General features: G+C 39.6%; 2 protein-coding genes across 2 annotated transcripts; one reads left to right on the plus strand and one right to left on the minus strand.

The window, feature by feature from the left end:
* Positions 1–1,981: 1,981 nt before the first annotated feature.
* dram2b (DNA-damage regulated autophagy modulator 2b) lies at positions 1,982–6,742 on the plus strand. Its single transcript, XM_076269106.1, has 8 exons — positions 1,982–2,183; positions 2,723–2,889; positions 3,229–3,296; positions 3,569–3,711; positions 3,796–3,973; positions 4,431–4,513; positions 4,924–5,016; positions 5,190–6,742. The coding sequence occupies exons 2-8, from the start codon at positions 2,759–2,761 to the stop codon at positions 5,310–5,312; spliced, it is 819 nt and encodes a 272-aa protein (XP_076125221.1). The 5' UTR covers positions 1,982–2,183; positions 2,723–2,758; the 3' UTR covers positions 5,313–6,742.
* A 158-nt stretch (positions 6,743–6,900) lies between these two features.
* Positions 6,901–18,952, minus strand: dennd2db (DENN/MADD domain containing 2Db). Its single transcript, XM_076269105.1, has 13 exons — positions 18,612–18,952; positions 17,735–17,834; positions 15,183–15,361; positions 14,278–14,390; positions 13,443–13,512; positions 12,262–12,339; positions 10,125–10,265; positions 9,857–10,005; positions 9,424–9,598; positions 8,974–9,024; positions 8,557–8,638; positions 8,011–8,253; positions 6,901–7,827 (listed from the first exon to the last, which is right to left on the minus strand). Exons 2-13 carry the CDS (start codon positions 17,823–17,825, stop codon positions 7,742–7,744), a joined length of 1,458 nt encoding a protein of 485 aa, XP_076125220.1. The 5' UTR covers positions 17,826–17,834; positions 18,612–18,952; the 3' UTR covers positions 6,901–7,741.
* Between the last annotated feature and the right edge of the window lie 1,673 nt (positions 18,953–20,625).

Raw genomic sequence — 20,625 nt, forward strand, 5'->3', positions numbered from 1 at the left:
TCTCCCTGTCGGTGGTTTTAGTAGACAGAATTAGGCTATACAAAACAGTGCATTGACATGTAATAGAATCAAATACAAATACATTTATACAGACAGTCCTTACCCTGGCAAAAAATCTTCATTTGACATCAACTGTCTATTCCTTTTGCTTACTGCTGTGGTGTCATCTGGATAATGAAATCAAACAAAATGTTACTTGAATGTGTTTACGTTTAACTTCACTTATGTTAGGTTTTCATGGTGCCACTGTTCATCTACGTACTCTGGTTGTATGCCTAAAGATATTGCAATTGATAAATATTGTGACATACATGTGCAGACAGTTTTCAGACCCTTTTGAGTTTCACACATGTTGTGATGTGCTGGGCACTCCCAATGCTTCAGAAACGTTCTCGTACACATCCCCAGATCTGTTTAATGCTACCTGTACTTTAGAAGACTTTGTCAAGATTTGGGAAAGATTATTGAAAGATTGGAGTCTTTTAGCTAATGCATTCAAGCTTTACTCAAAATACTACAATCTTTCAAGAATGTGTCTTTACTAATTATGTCTAATTCGAGCACAGGTGGAATTCAATCAAGTTGTAGGTCTAGTCTCAAGGACCAATGAAGTAGGATGTGCAGTAGATTTTAGTCCTCTTCGCCAAACAAAACATTCAAAAACCTGTTTTTGCCTTTGCTGTTTTGTTTTTTGCTGTCATTTGAGTGTCATTGAGGTGAGATGGATAAACATGAATTGAATAAATGTTACACATTAATTGTGGAAAGGGTCACTTGTTTTGATATCTTCTGTAGGCTAAACTTACCATTTTCTTCCAAGTGAGATCTCTTCGAAGCCATAGCAGAATTTACTCTATGCTTAGTAGCTAACGCTCCTAACTCTTGTATAAAATCAGGACAAAATAGTCAAGAGATCCTCAATGGTTTCCTATAGAATTTGAAAATGTAACAAATGTTAATTAAAATCACAGACAAAATTGATAGTTGGTTATATTTCAAGATATGATGTTTTAATGTTAACACCATAGACTGTAAGGTTAACACCCGATGTTGAAGTGCCAAGCAGCAAGGTGGGATAGAGAATATGGCTAACGTTAACATTAGCTAGCTATAACAGCTCATTAAGGATGACATTTAACAGAAACATTACTTCTCTTCAGCATGATACAAGCTGCACGTACTTATTCAGTTAATTACCAGAGGTGTGTAGGACCACAGAAAAACACCAATCACAAGAAAATGTCGTGTTCAACTTTGAACGTTGGTAAAATTAAGTTACACTCTCCCTGCCTCCAAAGATTCTAGGGCGAGCTCTAAATAAGAAAAACGTGCACTGCACGCGACAAACTCTGACATTTTCGAGGCTTTTCCCTCGACAAAATTGATTCGCTCCGCTTCAACTCTACTGTCCTCTCGAGCAGATAGCACGAGCTGCTTTGGATGCTGTGCACTTGAGTCTCTCTTCTTGGCCAGGCGCATGCAACTCTGAAATTGCTGTACAACTGCTACCCATCAGGCAGGCAAAACATTTCGGCTCTGAACATCTTGATATAATACGCCATCTCGTGGATGGTCTCTGGAACTTCTCCTTAATATAAATCTTTTTTTCTCCCACCGACTCAGAAGTCCAAGTCATAATGCATGCATTTCAACTATTGCAAGTTTTTTATTTGAATGTATTATTATTAAGTCATTCTCATTACTTATTTTTTACGATAGCGAAATATTCTTATGATGATGACGGACGACGGATCCTCCAACATGCAAGCCTAATTTACAGCAAAGATTAATGTCCTCATGTTTTTCAAATCATGGCTTGATTTTTGATTTTTAAACAGGGGTTTCAATTACAGTGATTCATGGACGTCAGAGAGTTATAATAATTCTAAAAATCATGATAAACATAAAACATGGATAGGGGCCTACTGCTGCTACTGTTACTGTTGTGATCCGGGTACTCTCTTACGAGAAGAAAAAAACAGGAAGTACAATCAGTGTCGGCATATGTTGTGAGACAGACAGACCTTGTGTCATGGACTTTTAATTATTGGAAACGACAATCTGACAATCTGTTTAAGATTATACTGGTCGTCTTTTTGCAAATATACTATCATGTCGAGATATAAATAAACGTCGTCTATCCTTAACATGACGTGACACCACTAGGAAGGAAACTTTGAGAGGTAAGCTACTTCTCTTTTAGCTATGCTGCTAATTTAGCAGATGCTAAATTATCTGAATGTTCACCAGTCACGTTAATGCAGCGTTACATTAGTCGGTCTGTTTAACTTTATGTTGTTTTCACTTTGACACAAATACGCTATTGTCAGCTTGGAGATGTAACATGGATTTTGGCTAATAGAATGGCGCCAGCATGATGCCAGAATTGTGCATAAAACACGAGGTAACCTAATCTGACAGCTATTTAAACATTCGCCCATTTACAGTTATTCTCTCCAATGAAACGGCATGTTTAGAGAACCCCTTGAAACATATTACATATTCCGTGGTACCAATCTCTGCAACTACATTAGGCCTACTCATTTTCACTTTCTTGAGAAACAGGAACTATACTCTCGTGAGTCATATGTCCTCAGAAGAGAGTTATACACAAATGCAAACTAGAACTAGAACTGCACGTAGCACTGTCTACAACAATCCCTAATCCGGAGCCCATATCATCTCATGTGTTGTAGTTTTCAATATTATCTCTCTCTTACAGTCTTTCAGCAGGTTACAGCCGCATCAAAACCCAGCAATGTGGTGGTTTCAGCAGGGCATGTGCATATTACCTGTGGCTCTAGTGATTTGGACTGCTGCCACTTTTGCCTTCGCCTACATCACTGCTGTGTTGCTGAAGCATGTTGACCCTCTTGTGCCATATATAAGGTAAGAGGACTGAAAAGATATCTGCTTAGTTGATGTATCATGTGTTGTGTAGTGATAACACAATGATGTTAGTGTTGATAATTTCATTGATCCATGCAATGACTGATGTAATACACATAGTAAAATCCATGCAAGTGTTTCATGTGGAAACTGAATGATATTAGGTTGTTGAATGTCAAAGCGAAGCAAAAAGGTGCTTGTAGATATTTGATGGCAAATTGACATTCCTATGCACAGACCAAGATGCTTCATTTTTTTCAGTACCATGATGAGTGATGTTTTTCAGAAAAATTATGTTTATTTGTATTTTTTATTTTTATCTTTATGTTACGTTTGAAGCGATACTGGGTCTGAAGCTCCTGAAAGATGTGTGTTTGGGATCATGCTCAACATCTCTGCATTACTTGGTAAAGTACAGGAGCTATCTTTTTTCTCTGTCTGTATGATAATACATCTATCATGTCCATAAAGTTGAATGGTATTTTTTGTTTTTGTTGTGGCTGCTAATACGTTCCTGTGAACTTACTGCCATTTCTAACTATATACATAAAATCTCCTGGCCACCAAAACACTGTATGGTCTCCTTTTGGAAGGTGTGATGGTGAATATTTGTTACAAAAAAAATACTAATCTTTTTCAGATCTCTCACACTGCGTGCCATGATTTTATAATACTACAGGTATCTCCACCACTTACGTGCGGTATAAACAGGTCCAGGCGCTAACAGACCAGGGAGAGACCAGAGTCCATCAGCTGAACCTGCTGGGTATCATTCTTGGCTGGACCAGCTCCCTAGGAATGTGTGTTGTAGGAAACTTTCAGGTAGGATGACGTTAACTGAATCATGTGACTTGGGACTATTATTTTCCCCTCACTTCTGCATCCTCATGGTCTGTCTCTTTCCAGAAAACCACCATCTTTTCCATACACATAGTTGGGGCGGTGTTGACCTTTGGTGTTGGAGCTTTGTACATCATGGTGCAGGCCGGCGTGTCCTATCGGATGCAGCCGCATGTTCACAGCAAAAGTGTGTTCTGGGTGCGTCTCAGTGTTGCAGCCTGGAGCACCGCCAGCAGCATCAGCAGTATCCTTCCCAAAAACCTTTAACTTTTAACCGTTAAGTATTCCATGGGGAGAATTAAGTATCTTTCTATCTATCCATCCATCTATCTATCTATTCATCTGTCTTTCTGTCTGCCTATTGATCTGATTAAATCTAACTGTTTACTAATTACTCCACAGCAGAATCCATTTGATAAATCAGTCTAGATGCTGGAATACTCACAATTGTATACAACATTAGAGAATGCCAGTTGTCCAGGATAAGATTAGTGGCAAAGGACAATCTTTCACATATCTTTTGAAATGGTGAAGTCTGAATGCAGAGACTGTTTTCACTTCCTCGTCTACAGGATGCTAATTTTGCTCCAACCTTTATGGTCTCTCTGCATTTTTAGTTCCACATGTTATTTCAGTGGTTTTCTCCACAAAGACTGTAGTCTGTCTGCCACAGAGTGGTCCTTAACCTGGTGCCTCCTCAGTGTTTGTGTCATCCATGATCATGTACAGCAGCTTGCCTGGGGTGGACTTGTCAAAGAAACTACACTGGATCCCAGGAGAAACGGTAAGGTTTAAGTAGTACAAGGTTGCACGTGGAGTGTGAGACTCAAAACTTTTTACCTTCATGAATAGAGGAAGTTCAGCAAAACCTCTTCACAGTTTCATATCCATTTTAAGACTGGTTGACCAATGTGTGTGCCAATACAATGAACAAAGGTATACCTTGAGCTGGATAAAACCTGTACAATGTCTTTATTTCAAGAATATTTAGGAAGTTATATTGTACTTGTTTTTAGAAAGATTATTTCTTATATTTTAACTTCCGCACAAGTCCATTATTTTACTCGAGTACATGAGTGATTGATGGAATGGCATAGATACTGGATCTGTCACCATAACAAATCCAAAGTGAAACTAAATGCTTTGAGTTTTCCTAATGCATATTGGAAGGTCTGACCAGGTTTTGTGTGGCAGGGCTACACCGCTCATCTTATCAGCACCATCTCTGAGTGGTCTCTGGCCTTCTCCTTTGTCTGCTTCTTCTTCACCTACATCAGGGACTTCCAGGTAAGAGCGTCATTCACCACCTTTCCTCCAAGTTTTCTCCCTCTGTCATTCCCATTTTCCCTGCCCTCTATTTCGCAATATTGTATTTGCCCATGATCTGCTTCAGTTCATGTATTACCAAAAGTATGCATCAATGCCACACTTACCTTCTACCTAAAATTGAATTGTGATAGAAAATCAACCTGAGAGCAGAGGTGATGCTTCATAGTAGTCACCTGTATGAGTCATCGCACTACGGCGTCATTGGGCCTCTGAATCCAGGAGAAAACTCCCCCCTGCTTGCTGGCAGCATCTAGAGAAGAACAACACAACCTGAATCTTCTACCTGGCAACCGGACCGGAACTTATATATATGCTCCACAATGGAGTGTCCATGTTCAGAAGCTCTGAAGAGAGGTCCTGAGTTGGATGAAGTGACTTTGGTTAAAAATGGCCAGGTTTAATCTTTCTGCTGTGATATTCGGTCTGACGGGGGAATCTGGCCTGTTTTCTGCTATTGCTTGAGCTTTAAGCTTCTGAACTAAAAAAGCCCTGTTTCAGCCTTATAAGATCTCCACTCTCTTTGAGTTATATGAAGAGATCACTAACACCCAAATAACACCGAGATTATTTATAATATTATGACATGTCATATGTCATGACAGAAAATGTTCAGATTATTCTGAGAAAAAGCATCAGACTCTGACATAAATTAAGAATGGGGAACTGATTATGCTTTCGCAGTATTAATGCAAATTATGAATTATTTGTTTCTAATTTTTGTCTTTGCTGGTACTTTCATACTTTAAAATCTGTTGATGAGCTGCAGGGGGCACTAAAGCCATACGGTTTAAGGACTGATAAGGACTTATACTGAGTATAAGGACTGGAGTGGCTATGTTTACAAAGAGATCTGGAACACGATGAGTATCAGAAGAGGATATGTTGAAAGCAGCCTAATGCCTGAGGAGTAGGTCTAAGTAAACATGAAGTATTTAAAGTTGTTGCTTATGATCTCACTGCACACTGCCAGTTCACAATAATCTCACAAGACAAGTGTACCAACCTTCAACGGTTTCTCAAAACTAGGGACATTGTTTTGAGAATCTGTTAACAGTCTAACATTTACAACTGCAAAACTGACATGACATTTCTGTCAAATACTGTACTCTGCTTAGATTTCGTACCACTTTCACATCCACCTGTCATTCATGGTTCAGGGTGTGGCAAGTAGGTTTTGCTGCCAAAAAATAAAGCCTCTGCACTTGCAACAATGAAGACATTGTGGAAAAATGGCGAGCCTGTTGCCATCAGTGCTCTGGTTGTTACCCCATTGCATTGACTGTTTTATACTTCTATGTAATCATATGCATTAAAACACTTAATATAAAAGAAGACGTAGAAGACTGATAGGGATATCGGGGCTCACTTCCTGTGGAATTGTACCATCATTGTTGATGTAGAAGCATTTGAATTTGTCCAGGAAAGCCACTTACTGCACTTCCTAGTAAATACCAATAACAATAAGACATACGGTGGGTGTCAACCCATGATGTTGGCTCAAATACTGCCATTTCAAAAGATCCATTCATATCAATAGTATATTTTGCTACTACTACTTACTACTGTAGAATCAGTTGATTTGGAACGTAACCAGTGATCATATATTCTGTAAGTATACTGTGTACATTTCAGTTGTATTCATCTTTCCACATTTTTACAATAATAAAGGAAACAAACAAAAGCATTTACCGCTTGATTCCTCTGAATGAAGAATGGTTTACTCTTATCATATATCAAATATAACAATATATTAACCTACATCAGATGTATGAATGACAGTGAAGCATGACGCATCAAATCAAGTCTTAGCAAGTATCATTTTATAAGAATAATACTCCAAGCTTTAACTTTTTCATATTTTATTTACAAAACTAAGACAAAGTGCTATTTTACATGTAACACTCTTATACTCAAAAATAAAAGTTTTACATGGCTCAGTTATACTTGAGACAGGACAACATTTGATGCAAGAATGTGATGTTTGAGACATATATTAATATTAATATTTGTCAGGTAGAGCCATAACCACGTTTTCCTCCCATATCTTAAGAATGACTGAGCTAATAGGAAATAGGAACATGTTTAAAACAAGCACCTTATATTCTCATTTAGCAGATGACAATCTTCACGACAAAAGTGCTTTAAATATTCACATTATACATGTCATCCAACTAAATATCCTTCTAAATTTGACACTGTGGATTAAGTGTATTCTTTAAGTCTGCTATAGACTAGGAAAAAAGTGAGCTAATTTTTAACATGCAACAGCTACCCTGAACATTTTTATTGAAGTGATGACAGTGCTTCAGAAAGAAGAACATTTCCTAAATGTCCCTGATCCTATTAAGGCAACTTGCATACTTGAAGCTCAAGCTACAAGCTTCCCATGAAGCCCTCTTACATATTCTTCCAAGGAAAGAGCACAACTAAAAACGTTAAACCATGTCGGGAACGCGCTTTCATACGAGTTTGCTGAGGTTAAACCGTCACAGCAGCCAAGGAGTAATAAAACACTAAGCACTTTCAGCTGACTCACACCATCTCTCTCTCTCACCTCTCACCATCTCCTTGGTTAAAAGAGAGAAGGTTACACCTCAGACCAAACTAATAGCATGAACTGAGAAGGTGGGCTTATAAAGCAGTGATCGGACACTGCTTTATAAGCCCAGGAGGTCGGAGGTCCTTACAATCCCACACGTCCCCATCCACCTTTGCCCTTCTCACTTTTCCTTTTCTGTTCATATTCAGCCACTTTTTTATGAAAGAAACCTGAAAATAACAGACAATGATTACACTGATTAGATAATATTCAATTCAAGTTGTTCAATTATGTAGATAATAACTCAGAACAGACTTCTATTGTTCTCTTGTTTACTTCTATTGTGTGTTCACAGATAATTGCCAAAATGGTAATTTAACTCTTTTTGAAAACCACAAGGAGACATCTCTGACCTTCCCGATTTGGATGCTTTTCCACTTCCTGCATGAAGATATCAAACATTTGCGTCTCCACAAAGTGTTTAACAAAATGCCGGTTGGCCTTGGGCTCTGTGGCCTTGCAGAAGCTCTTTTTGTTGAAGAGGCCGGGCTGGGCTGCACTGCCTCCGCGCCTCACATGGCTTGCAAAGTGTCCAACCGTCGTCACAAAGAAGGACAGGAAAGCCTCAGAGATAACCCTGTTCAACTCCTCAGCAGCTGAAAGTGGACAACACAGCAGTTTGTGTCCATTAACCATTAACCACTAGTGTGATGCTGTCCACCAAAGGAAATGTGTTTTCATGCAACATAAGCATTAAATGACAGTACACAATATGAGTTCTCTAAAATGCTTTTGGCCTCAGTCAGCCAGCATACTGTTTTAATCATATGTGGTTTGTACGCAACTCCTCTTCGATGCCAAGCCTCTCCAAGAATTATCAGCTCTCATATAAACAGAGTAAAAATGTTCTCTAGATCAGATATAACAAAAACCCTAATGAAGCAAAAACAAAATCTCACTTGAGTTTGGTTGTCTGATACTGAGCGCTTGCAGTAATTCCTCCTGTAGTTTGGGTGGGATGATAGTGTCCTCGTCCCCGAGCTGTTTAGAGAAATAAAAAGTAGGAAAGTCTGGGGTTAAGTTTGTGGGTCTGGAGGGAATGCTTTGGCTGTTTTGCACATACTACTGCCAAAAATACTAAAACGGTCTGAACTACAATAGCTACTCATGCCCAAGGCTCCCTCAGAATTAGAATCATGTGAAAATGAGAGAAAAGAGTGGAAACCTTTGACTCATTGTGTGTGTGTGTGTGTGTGTGTGTGTGTGTGTGTGTGTGTGTGTGTGTGTGTGTGTTTGTCTATGTGCTTTAAAAGAGAAAATGAAAGCTCATTCCTGGTCATAAAAGCCTTCAAATGTATCTGACATTTGACACTCACCCGTGTGATGAACCTCTCCTGTGCACCGTCTGATAGGTTAACGATCAGCAGCTGTAAATTGAGCACAAAACAGAAACAGAATGAAAAATCACCAACCCAGTTCCCCTGGCCCGTGGCCACATCTCTAATCCAGTTTGCTTAATCAACGTCACTAGACATCTGGAAGTCCTCACAAGACACAAAGCCGAGTCTCTACTGACCATCAAGATTCCCTAAACAAAAAACACGAGCCTTTTTCTAAAAAAAAAAAAAGTCCACATTCTTCAATGTTTCCTTGAACTCATCTCCAAGGGAATTCAACATTAAACAGAACATAGACAAACTTAAGGGGTTGGATAACAAGCTGGAGGCCCTTTACTGAGAACAGCACTGAACTTAAAATAACAACGCATTACTATAGCGGATTCATGTTAACATCTGACTGCAATGTCCTTTGAGCAGGCTACTCACATCATCACTCTGGTCAATGACCAAGTCCAGCATGTTGCTTGTAACGCCCAGCAAATACGGAGTGGGCGCCATGACAACATCTATGAGAACTTGAGGCACAATGGAGATGAAGGTGTGTTGCCATGTGAACGGGTAGAGTAAGGCAGCTACAGCATGGATAACCTGGGACAGGGTGCTGTAGTGCACATAAAGTTATTAATGTTGAGAATGGTATTGCCTTGAAAGGTTACAAAACATTACAACCCTAAATGAAGTACTGTAACTTGAACATAACCATCCACAGAAAAAAAGACATTCTAAACAGTAAGAAAATTGTACTTTACATCAGTGTGCCAATATCAATCAAAACATGACAAGAGACAAAAAGTCTTATCTACTGTGTTTCATGCCTTGTCATCAGAGCCAACCATATGATATAGGTAGTCATCTCTACCTGAGTTCATCAGCAATGAAGATGATTCGGCGCTCCAGCACGGTGGCAGCAAACACCTGAAGCACCTCCTCATCCCTAAGGCAGCAGAAGAGCGTCCGGAAGTCCACGTGCTCTAGCCATGAGTCTGTGGGTCGTGTGAGACTGATAATCTGGTGACAAGAAGGAAACGTGTCTAAATGATATTCATATAATATCAGAGTTGATAAAAGCAGCCCTGGAGGGGGGGAACTGTGGGGTAATCAGCAGCATCGCGATCACTAGTCAGTACCTCAGTTCCGGACTCAGGGATGAAGCTCTTGATCTTGACTGTGTTGCCAGGGGCAGGAAAAGGGGCCTCCCTCAGGCTCTGCATGAAGGGATAGATCATTGCCATGGACTTCTGTCTTCGTTTCTCCACCTCATCGAATATCTGCCGGGAAAGTACACATTTGTGTCTTCAGCACTTCACACACAGCAGTATAAAAGGCCTCACAACAAAAGTGTGAAAAAACTGTGTATGACCTGGGCTAGCGTGCAGTAGCCTGAAAGTTGTCGGGTTCAATTCCCGGCTTCCTCCGTTGTGCACTTGAGCAAGGCACTTAACCCCAAGTTGCTCCGGGGACAATGTGATCCCTTGTAATATACATGTAGCTGACATATGTAAGTCACTTTGGTCAACAAGTGTCTGCTAAATGTAATGTAAAAAAACAGAGCATGACAGAAGAGTGAGGTGAACTCTTCACAACAGAAGACTTCATGTGATCTGTTGTCAAAGGGAGGACTGAGGGTGAACAGTGTGTGGTGTGCTTTAACTTTCTCCTTTGATCAACCAGTAGCACTGATTTTGGTCATGATGACTAAACGGAGAGCAAAATGTAGTCTGTGTAACTATGTTGTGTTTGAACGACCATGCGGCTCAGCCCTGCATCTACCCAGACTTGAACTGGCAATTTGCTGCAACTTGGATTAGGAGGCGGGCGTTCTAGCAAAGGAGCTAAAACCAATGGATGCTAGCATCAATTACTAGCACCTCTCTTAAGGTGTTTGGGAGTGAGGTTTACATAATGTACATAATGTGTAGCTGTGTAACAGCTGGCTACTGTTACATCTGCTGTTACAATGTTGATCCTGTCATCTGTGAAAGTTGTAGACCAATTTCAAATCCACTGGTAAAATATTGGAAAAAGTTTCTTACAAACAACTGCGGATGTATCTCTCTTATAACAATTTGTTTGATGTTTATCAGTCTGGTTTGAGAATGAACCACAGCACTGAAACAGCTCTGAGTTGTGAATGATCTTAAAATTGCCACAGACAACCACAAAGTGTCCATCTTGGTACTTCTCAATCTCAGTGCAGCCTTTGACACTATCGACCATAAAATTCTTCTTCAACGCCTAGAACACTTGGAAGGACTAAGAGGCACAGTTCTCAATTGGCTTTCCTCCTATCTTATTGGAAGATCACATTCTGTTTCTATTGGCAATTTTACATCTGATGTAGTTGGCATTTTATATGGGGTACCTCAGGGGTCAATTCTTGGTCCTCTGCTTTTCAATCTGTACATGCCCCCAGCCCCCCACTTGGGCCTATCATTCAGCAGTACAATATTTCTTATCATTCATATGCCAATGTAACGCAATTATATCTGTTTCTCTGTATCTGTATCTCATCACATCACTCCAGTATTAAAATCACTCCATTGGCTCCCAGTAAAGCAAATAATTGTTTTTAAAATACTTTTGATTATTTTTAAGTCATTGATGGGTGTAGCTCCCTCTTACATTTCTGACATGCTCATTGAATGCTTGAATGTCTTTTTTGATTGTATACTTACAGGTATCCAATGCAGTTTCGGGATCATTTCAGAAGAGCCATGTCAACTCGCAAGGTAACATTACACAATTTAATACAAAGAGTAGGCTATTGAACAATTGCCATTTAAAGTAATTTGTGATTCTCCAGGTCAGGGGAAAGCAAGTTGCAAGGCTGGGATTCCATAGATGGCTAGACTACAGCTGCAGAAGGCACACGATTCTCCCTATTAAAAGACAGTTTACCATCAAAATTACTTTGGAGGTGTTATATTAAGGTGAAAAACTTGCATAGGATGCCTTTAAGAGCCAGTTTCCTCAAAGCACTCTGAATAGGAAAGGGCAGGGTTGTCTGTTTCCTGGAGAGGCTAGAGTCCCTCAACATATGTAGGAAACTTGCAGATGTCAATGTTCCCTCTGGAACTCTCTTCAATGCTGTGGTTTAAATATAAAACAGAATCTATTTGGCTGGATAGGCTGGTGAGGAGAGCTATCTCTGTAGTCAACGTGGAGCTAGACTCACAAAAGAGTCAGTTGCAGAGAAAAAGAACCCTAAACAAACTGTTGTCCATCATGGATAATCCCCTCCAACCCCTGCATGGGACAGCTCACCTTGGAGAAAAGGCCAAAGCAAGCGACTCGACTGATGATGCAGTAGGCCTCTGGTGGACGTGCACCTTTGCCAGTCGGCTGAAAGAGACACAACAGCACAACACAAACAATATCAGCTTCAGTTAAGTCATTATTTCACATACAGTATTTGAACGTCGACTGAGTAATATTGCTGTATTTACATTCCCATAGGAGGTATGACTAATACAGAAAGGGACTAATGCTGTTGCTGAAATGTAATGCAGAAAATGTTATACTCGTATACCTTGTATAAAAACATTATCATGATTTAGTAACCACACCTATATGAGTAGGAAGTATGTTAAGGTCTTTCAGAAGTTCCAGCTCTTCCATTGGTCAGCTGACACTAAACAAATGAATATGGGATTCCTTTCATCTTTAGTTTAGTCTGATTACAGTTTTTCACAATTGCTAAAACACATTGCTTTTGGAACTTTCCACCCTTTTCTCAAAACTGTAAACACAAAACACCATCCTCAAACTTAATTCACAAAACCTCTGACACTTCTTGAAAAATAAAACAATCGCCTCAAAACAGTTTTACCTGTGCTCAAAACAAAACCATGTTCAGATCATTCACACAGCATTTAAAATGAAAACATTACTGAGCAGTCATTACACATATCAAAAAATGGAAAACAAAGTGTTAAGGGCATATATCTCCCGGAAAAGGTGCTAGAAAAGACAGTTTTCAGTACTGTAAATGAGAAGAAAAGACCTACTCTATGCCTGTTTCTGTCCATTGTTGATATGACCCTGCACTGTTTAGCAACATGTTTGCACTTTGAACTAGCTTATATTGGTTGGGTCACATCATTTGAAACAAGTGTGATCAATTTTGAGTCGACACAATCTTATGGTTCATTATGCATCATAAGTACATCACAGTGCAAAAAGTGTTTATTCCATGAGAATGTGTTTAGAATTTTGCAAAAAGGTTCAATGAGATCTGCAAGTTGTGTTTTACTAGGTGAAAACTGTAAATGGTTTTGTCAAAACAGTGATTGATTCAATAAACAGGCAACTGAGCATATGGTTCAGAGAATGGGGTTTAGTGTTTTAACAATTGTGAAAAACTGTAAGATTCAATCATAAAAGAGTCAGATTTGATTTTGCATGATATGACAACTGTATGCTTTACGTCTTCATAGTTCCATTACCAGTAATCTTCTACAATAGCCGTTCCGCCTGCTACCATCGATTTCAGTCAAAACGAAAGAGAAGGTTTCACTGAAATTATACAAAAGATGCAAGAGAAGGAAGTCAGAGGTAGTAACGCTCGCATCATATATCTGAGGGGAAAAAACAGTATTACACTGAAAAATGCTGAGGCTGAAATGTTTCTTTTAGAAAAGATAACCTTTTTTGTCTTTCATCGTCATGGTATGAAAACAGACAACAAATTGTGTATGAATGCTGCACAAAGAGAGTGTGGTGTTGGGAAATCATGGATGGAAGTTTTAAATATTTATGTCCATGCACACATGACAGAACAATGCTACAGCGCAGACCAGCACATTTACTGTTCACACACTCATGTAACAACAGTAAAATAAGTAACAGTAACAACAGTTTCTTTTCCACAACACCCTCACCACAGGGCAAATGGTTATGTGTTAACCCTGTTTCTAGGCTGGTGTTGCAGAGGAGATATGGGTAATTTTGTTCCATTTTACATCCTCCTATGAAAAGCTTGCACTACAAACAACCACATCCTGCACTCTACGAAGCTGTGAGCGACATATCAACAAAACTGAGTCGTTTTTTCCGTGTGTGTGGAGGGGGGTGCATGAGTTAAAGAACTGTGATTGTGAAATCATACCATGCAACATATCTAATCAGTTCCAAGAAGCATCAGGAAGAGATAAATCAAGACGAGCAGGAAAAAGCAACATATGAAAATAATTCAAAGACTATGATAGTGTGTGTGTGAGTGTGTGTGTGTGTGTGCGTGTGTGTGTATGTGTGTGTGTGTGTGTGTGTGTGTGTGTGTACCTGGTGTATTCAGTCAGTGGGGCCCAGTTCACACCCTCAGGAAAGCAAAAGAGAGTGATGGCTTTTAAAGACTTCTCCTCGTCCTCTCTCTGTGACTGACCCATTGTATCACGCTGACAAATACAGAACACAACTTGTAAAATGTATTTACACATACTATATGATTATTACTATTACTAACAGATTAGAAACGAGTGCATGCAGGATGCGGTTTCTGTTACATGAATACCATAGGTGAGTTTTACTATATTCAATTAATCTTGTATTCATAATAGCAACATTAGTGGGATAATAAACACATCTAATCCAGCATTGTAAACTACTTTCAGAGTGTTACTAGTCCTGTAGAGTAAAAACATCAGCAAAGTACTCATGGCATTTTTACTCATTTTTAAGTCATCAAAGTAATAAATAGACCTGTCTAACCATCAACAACCAACTTCTTATTTTTGAAGGGATGTCAAGATTCATGGTCAAGGTTCATGGCCTCTCAGATGTCTTAGCACTAAGCATGCCATGCTTTGAGATACATAGGTATGTTTTATCTATTCCAGGGAACTGACTGAAAACAAAAGGGGACAGAGCATTTGCAGTCAGGGCCCGTGGCTCTGGAAGGATCTGCCCCAGGAAACCACACAAGCTGACTTCTATGACCTCCTTTATATCCCCTCTACAAACACATTTTCTATCAGAGAACCTTTCCTGATTTTGCTTGATCTTGAATTTACTTTGGACTGTCTTATTTCCTTTAAAATGGTGTTTTTAATGTTCCTATGTTCTTCTAAAACCTGATGATTTAATGTATTTGCTAAAGTGCTCTTTAAATACTGGTCAAGTGGTCAAGTTGATGTGGTGAATTTTTATTTTCACATGACTGTATTGTGTATCTTTAACTTAAGTCTAACCTTAGGAAACTGGTAAGTGATCTGTGGTTCGTAGCCATCCTGGCCCCTTTTCTTCTTGAGGCTGACCACCACCAGGTACTCAAAGAAGAATTGCCCACTGGCATTGCTCTGGTCCTGGGTTCGGGGAGAGTCTGGTGCCTGGGGACCTGAATTTGTACCAGAGGGAGTCCTCTCTCCTCCTAATGATACAATTTAAAAAATGACTTTTTCTATTGACTCCATTTATTCAACAAATTAATCAGTAATGTCTCTTTTAATTTCACCATCTGCTTTTCATAGTTCTCATAGCTTACACAAGTCCCTGACTAGCTTACAGTTCATTTAATCATACTCTTGACATCATTTGCAGAGCAGGTGAGTGGATGGGTCATCTAAACTAAGTAGCAGGGAAACAGAAAATGTTAGCTAAGTCTATATGTTCCTTCACTTCAGTATACTCTAAATCAGTGGTCCCCAAACTACGGCCCGGGGGCCGGATACGGCCCGCCACCTCATTTTGGGTGGCCCCCCAAAACATGTCCGTGGTATATAGCATCTGGCCCGCACAGGAGTACGACATCGTCAAACTATAACCTCCGTAATTTCCCCCATTCATTCGAGTCTTAACAGTACACATGTAATACTATTTGTGTCCACTGGTGGTTGTTTTGGCGCTGTTTCGCGTTTGCCATCGAAAACGGAATGAAATGTAGGCCTACCTGCAAACAATATAAGAGGCCTATGCTGACTGCATCAGTGCTCAAAGTATTCTACAAGTTTATCAATTAATTGTTAATAACTAACTAACTTCTATTCAAGTCATATTTCTGGGACTTTCTGGGATAATTATTTCTATTTCTTATTCACTCATTCAAATGTTCATACAAATTCACAAAGTTTACATCAGGTGAGTGAAGGTGGTCATTTCAGATGTTTTTGCCAGCACTTTATAAAAATCTCATAGTTTGAGAACTTCAAATTATTTGTAGGATATTGCATGTTCACAACTTGAGCTGTATGCAAAGACACAGAGTTCAGAGTTCACACATTTTGAATAAAATACACTTTTGGGACTCCCTGCTAATACTTTTGGGAATGCTATTTTTTTTATTAGTATTATTTCATTTGAGCTACATTTTACACTGATATGGCATGATTGCAATATAAACACAGCTAACAATGGTATTAAATTGCAGTAGCCTATGATTAAATGTAATAGAATATTCAACTAAGGTAGACTGCTGTTGTTCACAGCACTAAGCTATTTATGGTTACTAATATACTCCGAGTCTCTGGCCCTCTCTTAGAGCCAGGCATAGTGAGCTGGCCCTCGGAAGAAAAAGTTTGGGGACCACTGCTCTAAATCATCAGTGTCCTATCTGAGAGGAAGGCTTGTTAAATAGTACATCTGAATTAAATCGTTGCTCATATTTCACATAAATTGCAGAGACAACAAATGTTACTGTGTGTGACAATACTGTGTCTGACATCATTGCAATCCAATGCACTTTAGATCTTACAAAGGACAGAGTACTGTCTGTGACATTAGTTTGTTCCCACCAAAAATACAAGGGAAGTGCCACTTAACAATGACATCTTTGATGTGATTTGATGGTGGCACTACAACCAGGGTGAACCAGTGAATGAGGAAGCTCAATTTACATATTTGTATACCAACAAACACAGAATTGAATTCTATTTGTGGTGGTAGGTTTGCAGAATTAACCTGAATGCAACAGTTTTTAACAAATTAGTGCAGTATGGTTATGATTCTAACCAGATTTAAGCACAATTTAGTACAACCAGGAAAATCATTGTGTGGTGGTCAATGTTGATATTGTGGTGGCCCGCCACAAATAAGTCAATGTATGGGAAACACTGCCATCAATATATAGCTATTCTGATAGGGCTGTCCCCTGTCCACCCATGGGAGACCTAATATCCCATCTAGTTCCAACCCTATGTAACACATCTGGCACACCTGAGAATCCAAGCCAACTGAATGACAGCTGAGAATATATAAAAAACACCTAACAGCCCGTGAGCATGTTACAGACACGCAGATAAGAACAAGGATACTTCCTGTACAGTCAATGCAAATTCAGCAACTGCCCTTCATGTCAATATGATGACAGTGCATGTGACATTACATTGCAATCAATCTAGAAATCAATTATGACTTCCAACGATTATGAAAATAAAATAACATAACATTTTGCCATAATCTTGTTTTGAAGCAATGCTCTTGTTTTGTCTTGAGCTATAGATCCAGCGCTCCCTTTGCATTACAGTGGTAACTGTTGTATAACCTAAATGTTTTATATTTTTTTGAAAATGGATGGTGTTCCCAAAATCATTGAATAACTATAGCCTAATTCTGTTAAATAATCCTTAATAATCTTAATATTGACCAAAATAACCATGATTATGTTTTTTGGCATAATTGAGCTGCCCTAGGCTTAGACACTTCTATGTAAATAAAATAGTTACTGGATTAGAGTAGATTTGATGTAGAATATAACATAGAGGGCTAATCAATTGCTTAATTGTCAACTATTAAATTAATCACTTACCGTACTTGTGAAGTTTTGCATTAATGGTTGAGAACACACTACTCAGTTTCCTCAAAGTGCCAGTGTCCCGCTCATTGCTCTGTCTGGACATAGTGGCACCCTGTGTGGGAGTTATGGAAAGAGGTGAGAGGATTTATCATCACCATGAAGGAAACAAAAAGAGATAAGAGTTGCTTTCATTTCATTTGACATTATCAAGCGCAGCAGGCAAATCCACAACACTTTCCTTATGGTTTGTAAAATTGGCTTAATGGGACTTTTTGGTATATCATCAAAAAGACAAAAGTTATTCCTTAATGTGGGTGGGGAAGTTGATGAGCACTATTTGAACAGGCTATTGAACATAACACAAAAGCATACGGTCACAGTCATATAGGCCAACAATGGCTGTCAGCTGTGCTATTGCCAGCAATAACAAAATCACAGAAGCAAACATAAATATTTCGGCTATAAGCTAAGCACAGTTGAAGTCACTGAACCTGCACTACCGGATTGGTGACTTTTGTTTTTCCCAAATCAGACCTTTTCCCTTTGTAATTGTGAGAACATTTTGTAGACTAGGTTAGTTGAGCTAACAGTTAACGTTAGGACTACTTGGAGCAAAACATTGGTAATGATTCTACCAAAAACACTAAACGCTTTAAAAACACTAAAAGCAATGACATTGGCCTATTCTGTTTCTGTTTAACATGGTCAGTAGCCTATCCTACTAGCCTACTTCTTCAGTTTTCACATTTATGAGAAACGTTACACTAAAAACGACAACTTGTATTTTATTTTAAAATGGTTCAGAGGTTCAGTAGCCTGTAAGGCAACAATTTCGAAGTATTAACAATCTAACAAACCTGTTAGAAAATAGTAATGTTTGCCAACTTACAGGTTTGATGCGTAGGCTATTTACAGTCAGCTGTCAGCCTATAGCCTAGGACTAAAAAATGTTAACAGTTTGTCTTGACCTTGCATCAGGCATTGCCGTGAAGACGCATTTCTAAGTAGGTGACAGTCGCGCTCTTCTTTTATTCGCGCTCTTCATTTCTCATGCCCAACAACATTGCAGCCTACTCGCGTGCTGCACGATTCAGAAAGTTTCTGAGTGCGTCCCTGTTGATCCCTCTTCCGTTTTTCGCACGTTGATAGCCTATATTTAACCACGCTTTGTTCGTGTGTTTTTCCCCCCCTGCTTGACACACTAATGTAGCCTATTTGCGCACACTCGCCTAGGCAACAACTCAGGTGCATGGTTTCGGGGAGGTGTCTTAGCATGACACTCCATCCACCCGCAGCATTAATAACGCAGGCTAACCCTTTACAAACTCTGTCTACACAGCAATTTGGCCGAGGCAGGCTATGTTAAGTAGCCTATTAGGCGAATCTACTGATTTTACGCAGACGTAATTTTAAAACGTTTCAAATAAAGTTGAAAAGGCCCAATGTAATTGGATAGTTCAAGTTCAAGTAGTTTTATTGTCATGTACAGCCTGGCGGGCCGCCGCTAGGGTGCGTCTAGATTTCTGTAGGCCTACTTATAAAATGAATTATTTATAAGTAATGAAATTCTTAAAGGGGAACTTGGCAAATATTTCAACGTAATAAACCCGTTTAGAAATCATTTGGATGGTTAAATGACCTGTTCTGGTGAAAATGGTGACTTTTCCCGCTGCCCCTAGCGTCCCCAGGCGGAAAACGAACCTTGCAACATTGAGACTACCGTCCTGGAAAGAGAAGTGAGAAACAAGAAACTCGTTTTAAATCGTGTTTCTTACCTTGTAACATCCACATTGTCTGCCGAACTTATGCTAACCGTTTTGCTAGCTTGTAAACAAATCCATGTGCTTTATCTTTACCTTTTTCAGCAGTTTGAAATAGCATAATGCACAATTTCTCCAGCAGAGGGGGAAATCCTGCCAAGTTTCCCATAAGCTCAAGAGCCAGCTCAACTTAAAAGAATAAATTAAAAGAAGTAAATAAGAAGGTGTACTTTCTGTGTGTAGCCTATGTGTGTGTGTGTGTGTGGGGGGGGGGGGGGGTGATGAAAAGGCGTGTAGTGTGTGGGGAGGGAGAAGCCCCTGGCTGCAGCTTGCAGATCGGAGCTGGGCTCAATGTGCGCTGAGCTCAGGCCACCTTCAGCACGTCTTCTCACGCAGACAATGTCCGTAGGGCCTACCTTGTTTAACTGTCCAAGTTATATTTCTCAACATAATCTAGGAAGAATGCTTAAATCTATAAAAGCATTTCCTCGACTTCAAGAGAAAAAACACGGAGGTTAGATAGCTGTTAGGCAGGCTAACAGTACTGGGTAGGGAGGGTAGCCTATGCGTAGAGAACTGGTAGGCCTACAATTGTAACAGCGGTAGCCTAATTGTAACAGTGTTTTATTCTCAAGATATGGTGTATACGGAAACGTAAATAGACACATATCATGTAGCCTAATTATGTAGAATCTTACAGCCATCCAAATATGAATGGTGGTGTTAAATATGACCAAAGATATTAAGAAAAAGGTGCAAAATTCAAGCATAGCGATTTATTTATTTATTTTTTAAACGGCAACTGTTTGTTTAACTTTGCTTCGTGAAATTTGAGCGTGTAGACAGGTCATATCTTCAGCCCCTCTGTTTCAAGTTAACCCCACTGAGCAAAGAGACGTTGATACGACGACGTCTTTTCTAAGTCATTTTTGGACGTCAAATCCCAGATAGCAAAATTTGACCGGCCCACCTCTGGCCCACTACCTTGCCTCAGGGTTTTGTGAGTGTTGGCCCAGTTCTGGCTGGGCCTCCGGCCCAACAATGGCCCAGTTACTGATAACTGACACAAAGAATTTCCTCTGGCCCAGATGTGGCCCACACACTGCAAAATGACTCTCATTGTTTCTGTTGGCCCACACACTG

This window comes from Alosa pseudoharengus, unplaced genomic scaffold (genome assembly GCF_046254945.1).
Source record: "Alosa pseudoharengus isolate Yale_2024_CS ecotype anadromous, Long Island Sound unplaced genomic scaffold, YU_APseudo_1.1 YU_APseudo_1.1_scf_5, whole genome shotgun sequence".
NCBI classification, from domain to species: domain Eukaryota; kingdom Metazoa; phylum Chordata; class Actinopteri; order Clupeiformes; family Clupeidae; genus Alosa; species Alosa pseudoharengus.

Coding starts and splice junctions, on each gene's coding strand:
- dennd2db (XM_076269105.1), bottom strand. CDS start 17,825: ATGTCCAGACAGAGCAATGAGCGGGACACTGGCACTTTGAGGAAACTG. Junction 12,340..13,442: donor GCTATTGTAGAAGATTACTG/GTAATGGAACTA, acceptor TGTCTCTTTCAG/CCGACTGGCAAAGGTGCACG. Junction 9,599..9,856: donor TTCATTGCTGATGAACTCAG/GTAGAGATGACT, acceptor TGTGCACTACAG/CACCCTGTCCCAGGTTATCC.
- dram2b (XM_076269106.1), top strand. CDS start 2,759: ATGTGGTGGTTTCAGCAGGGCATGTGCATATTACCTGTGGCTCTAGTG. Junction 3,712..3,795: donor GTGTTGTAGGAAACTTTCAG/GTAGGATGACGT, acceptor GTCTCTTTCCAG/AAAACCACCATCTTTTCCAT. Junction 4,514..4,923: donor ACTGGATCCCAGGAGAAACG/GTAAGGTTTAAG, acceptor TTTGTGTGGCAG/GGCTACACCGCTCATCTTAT.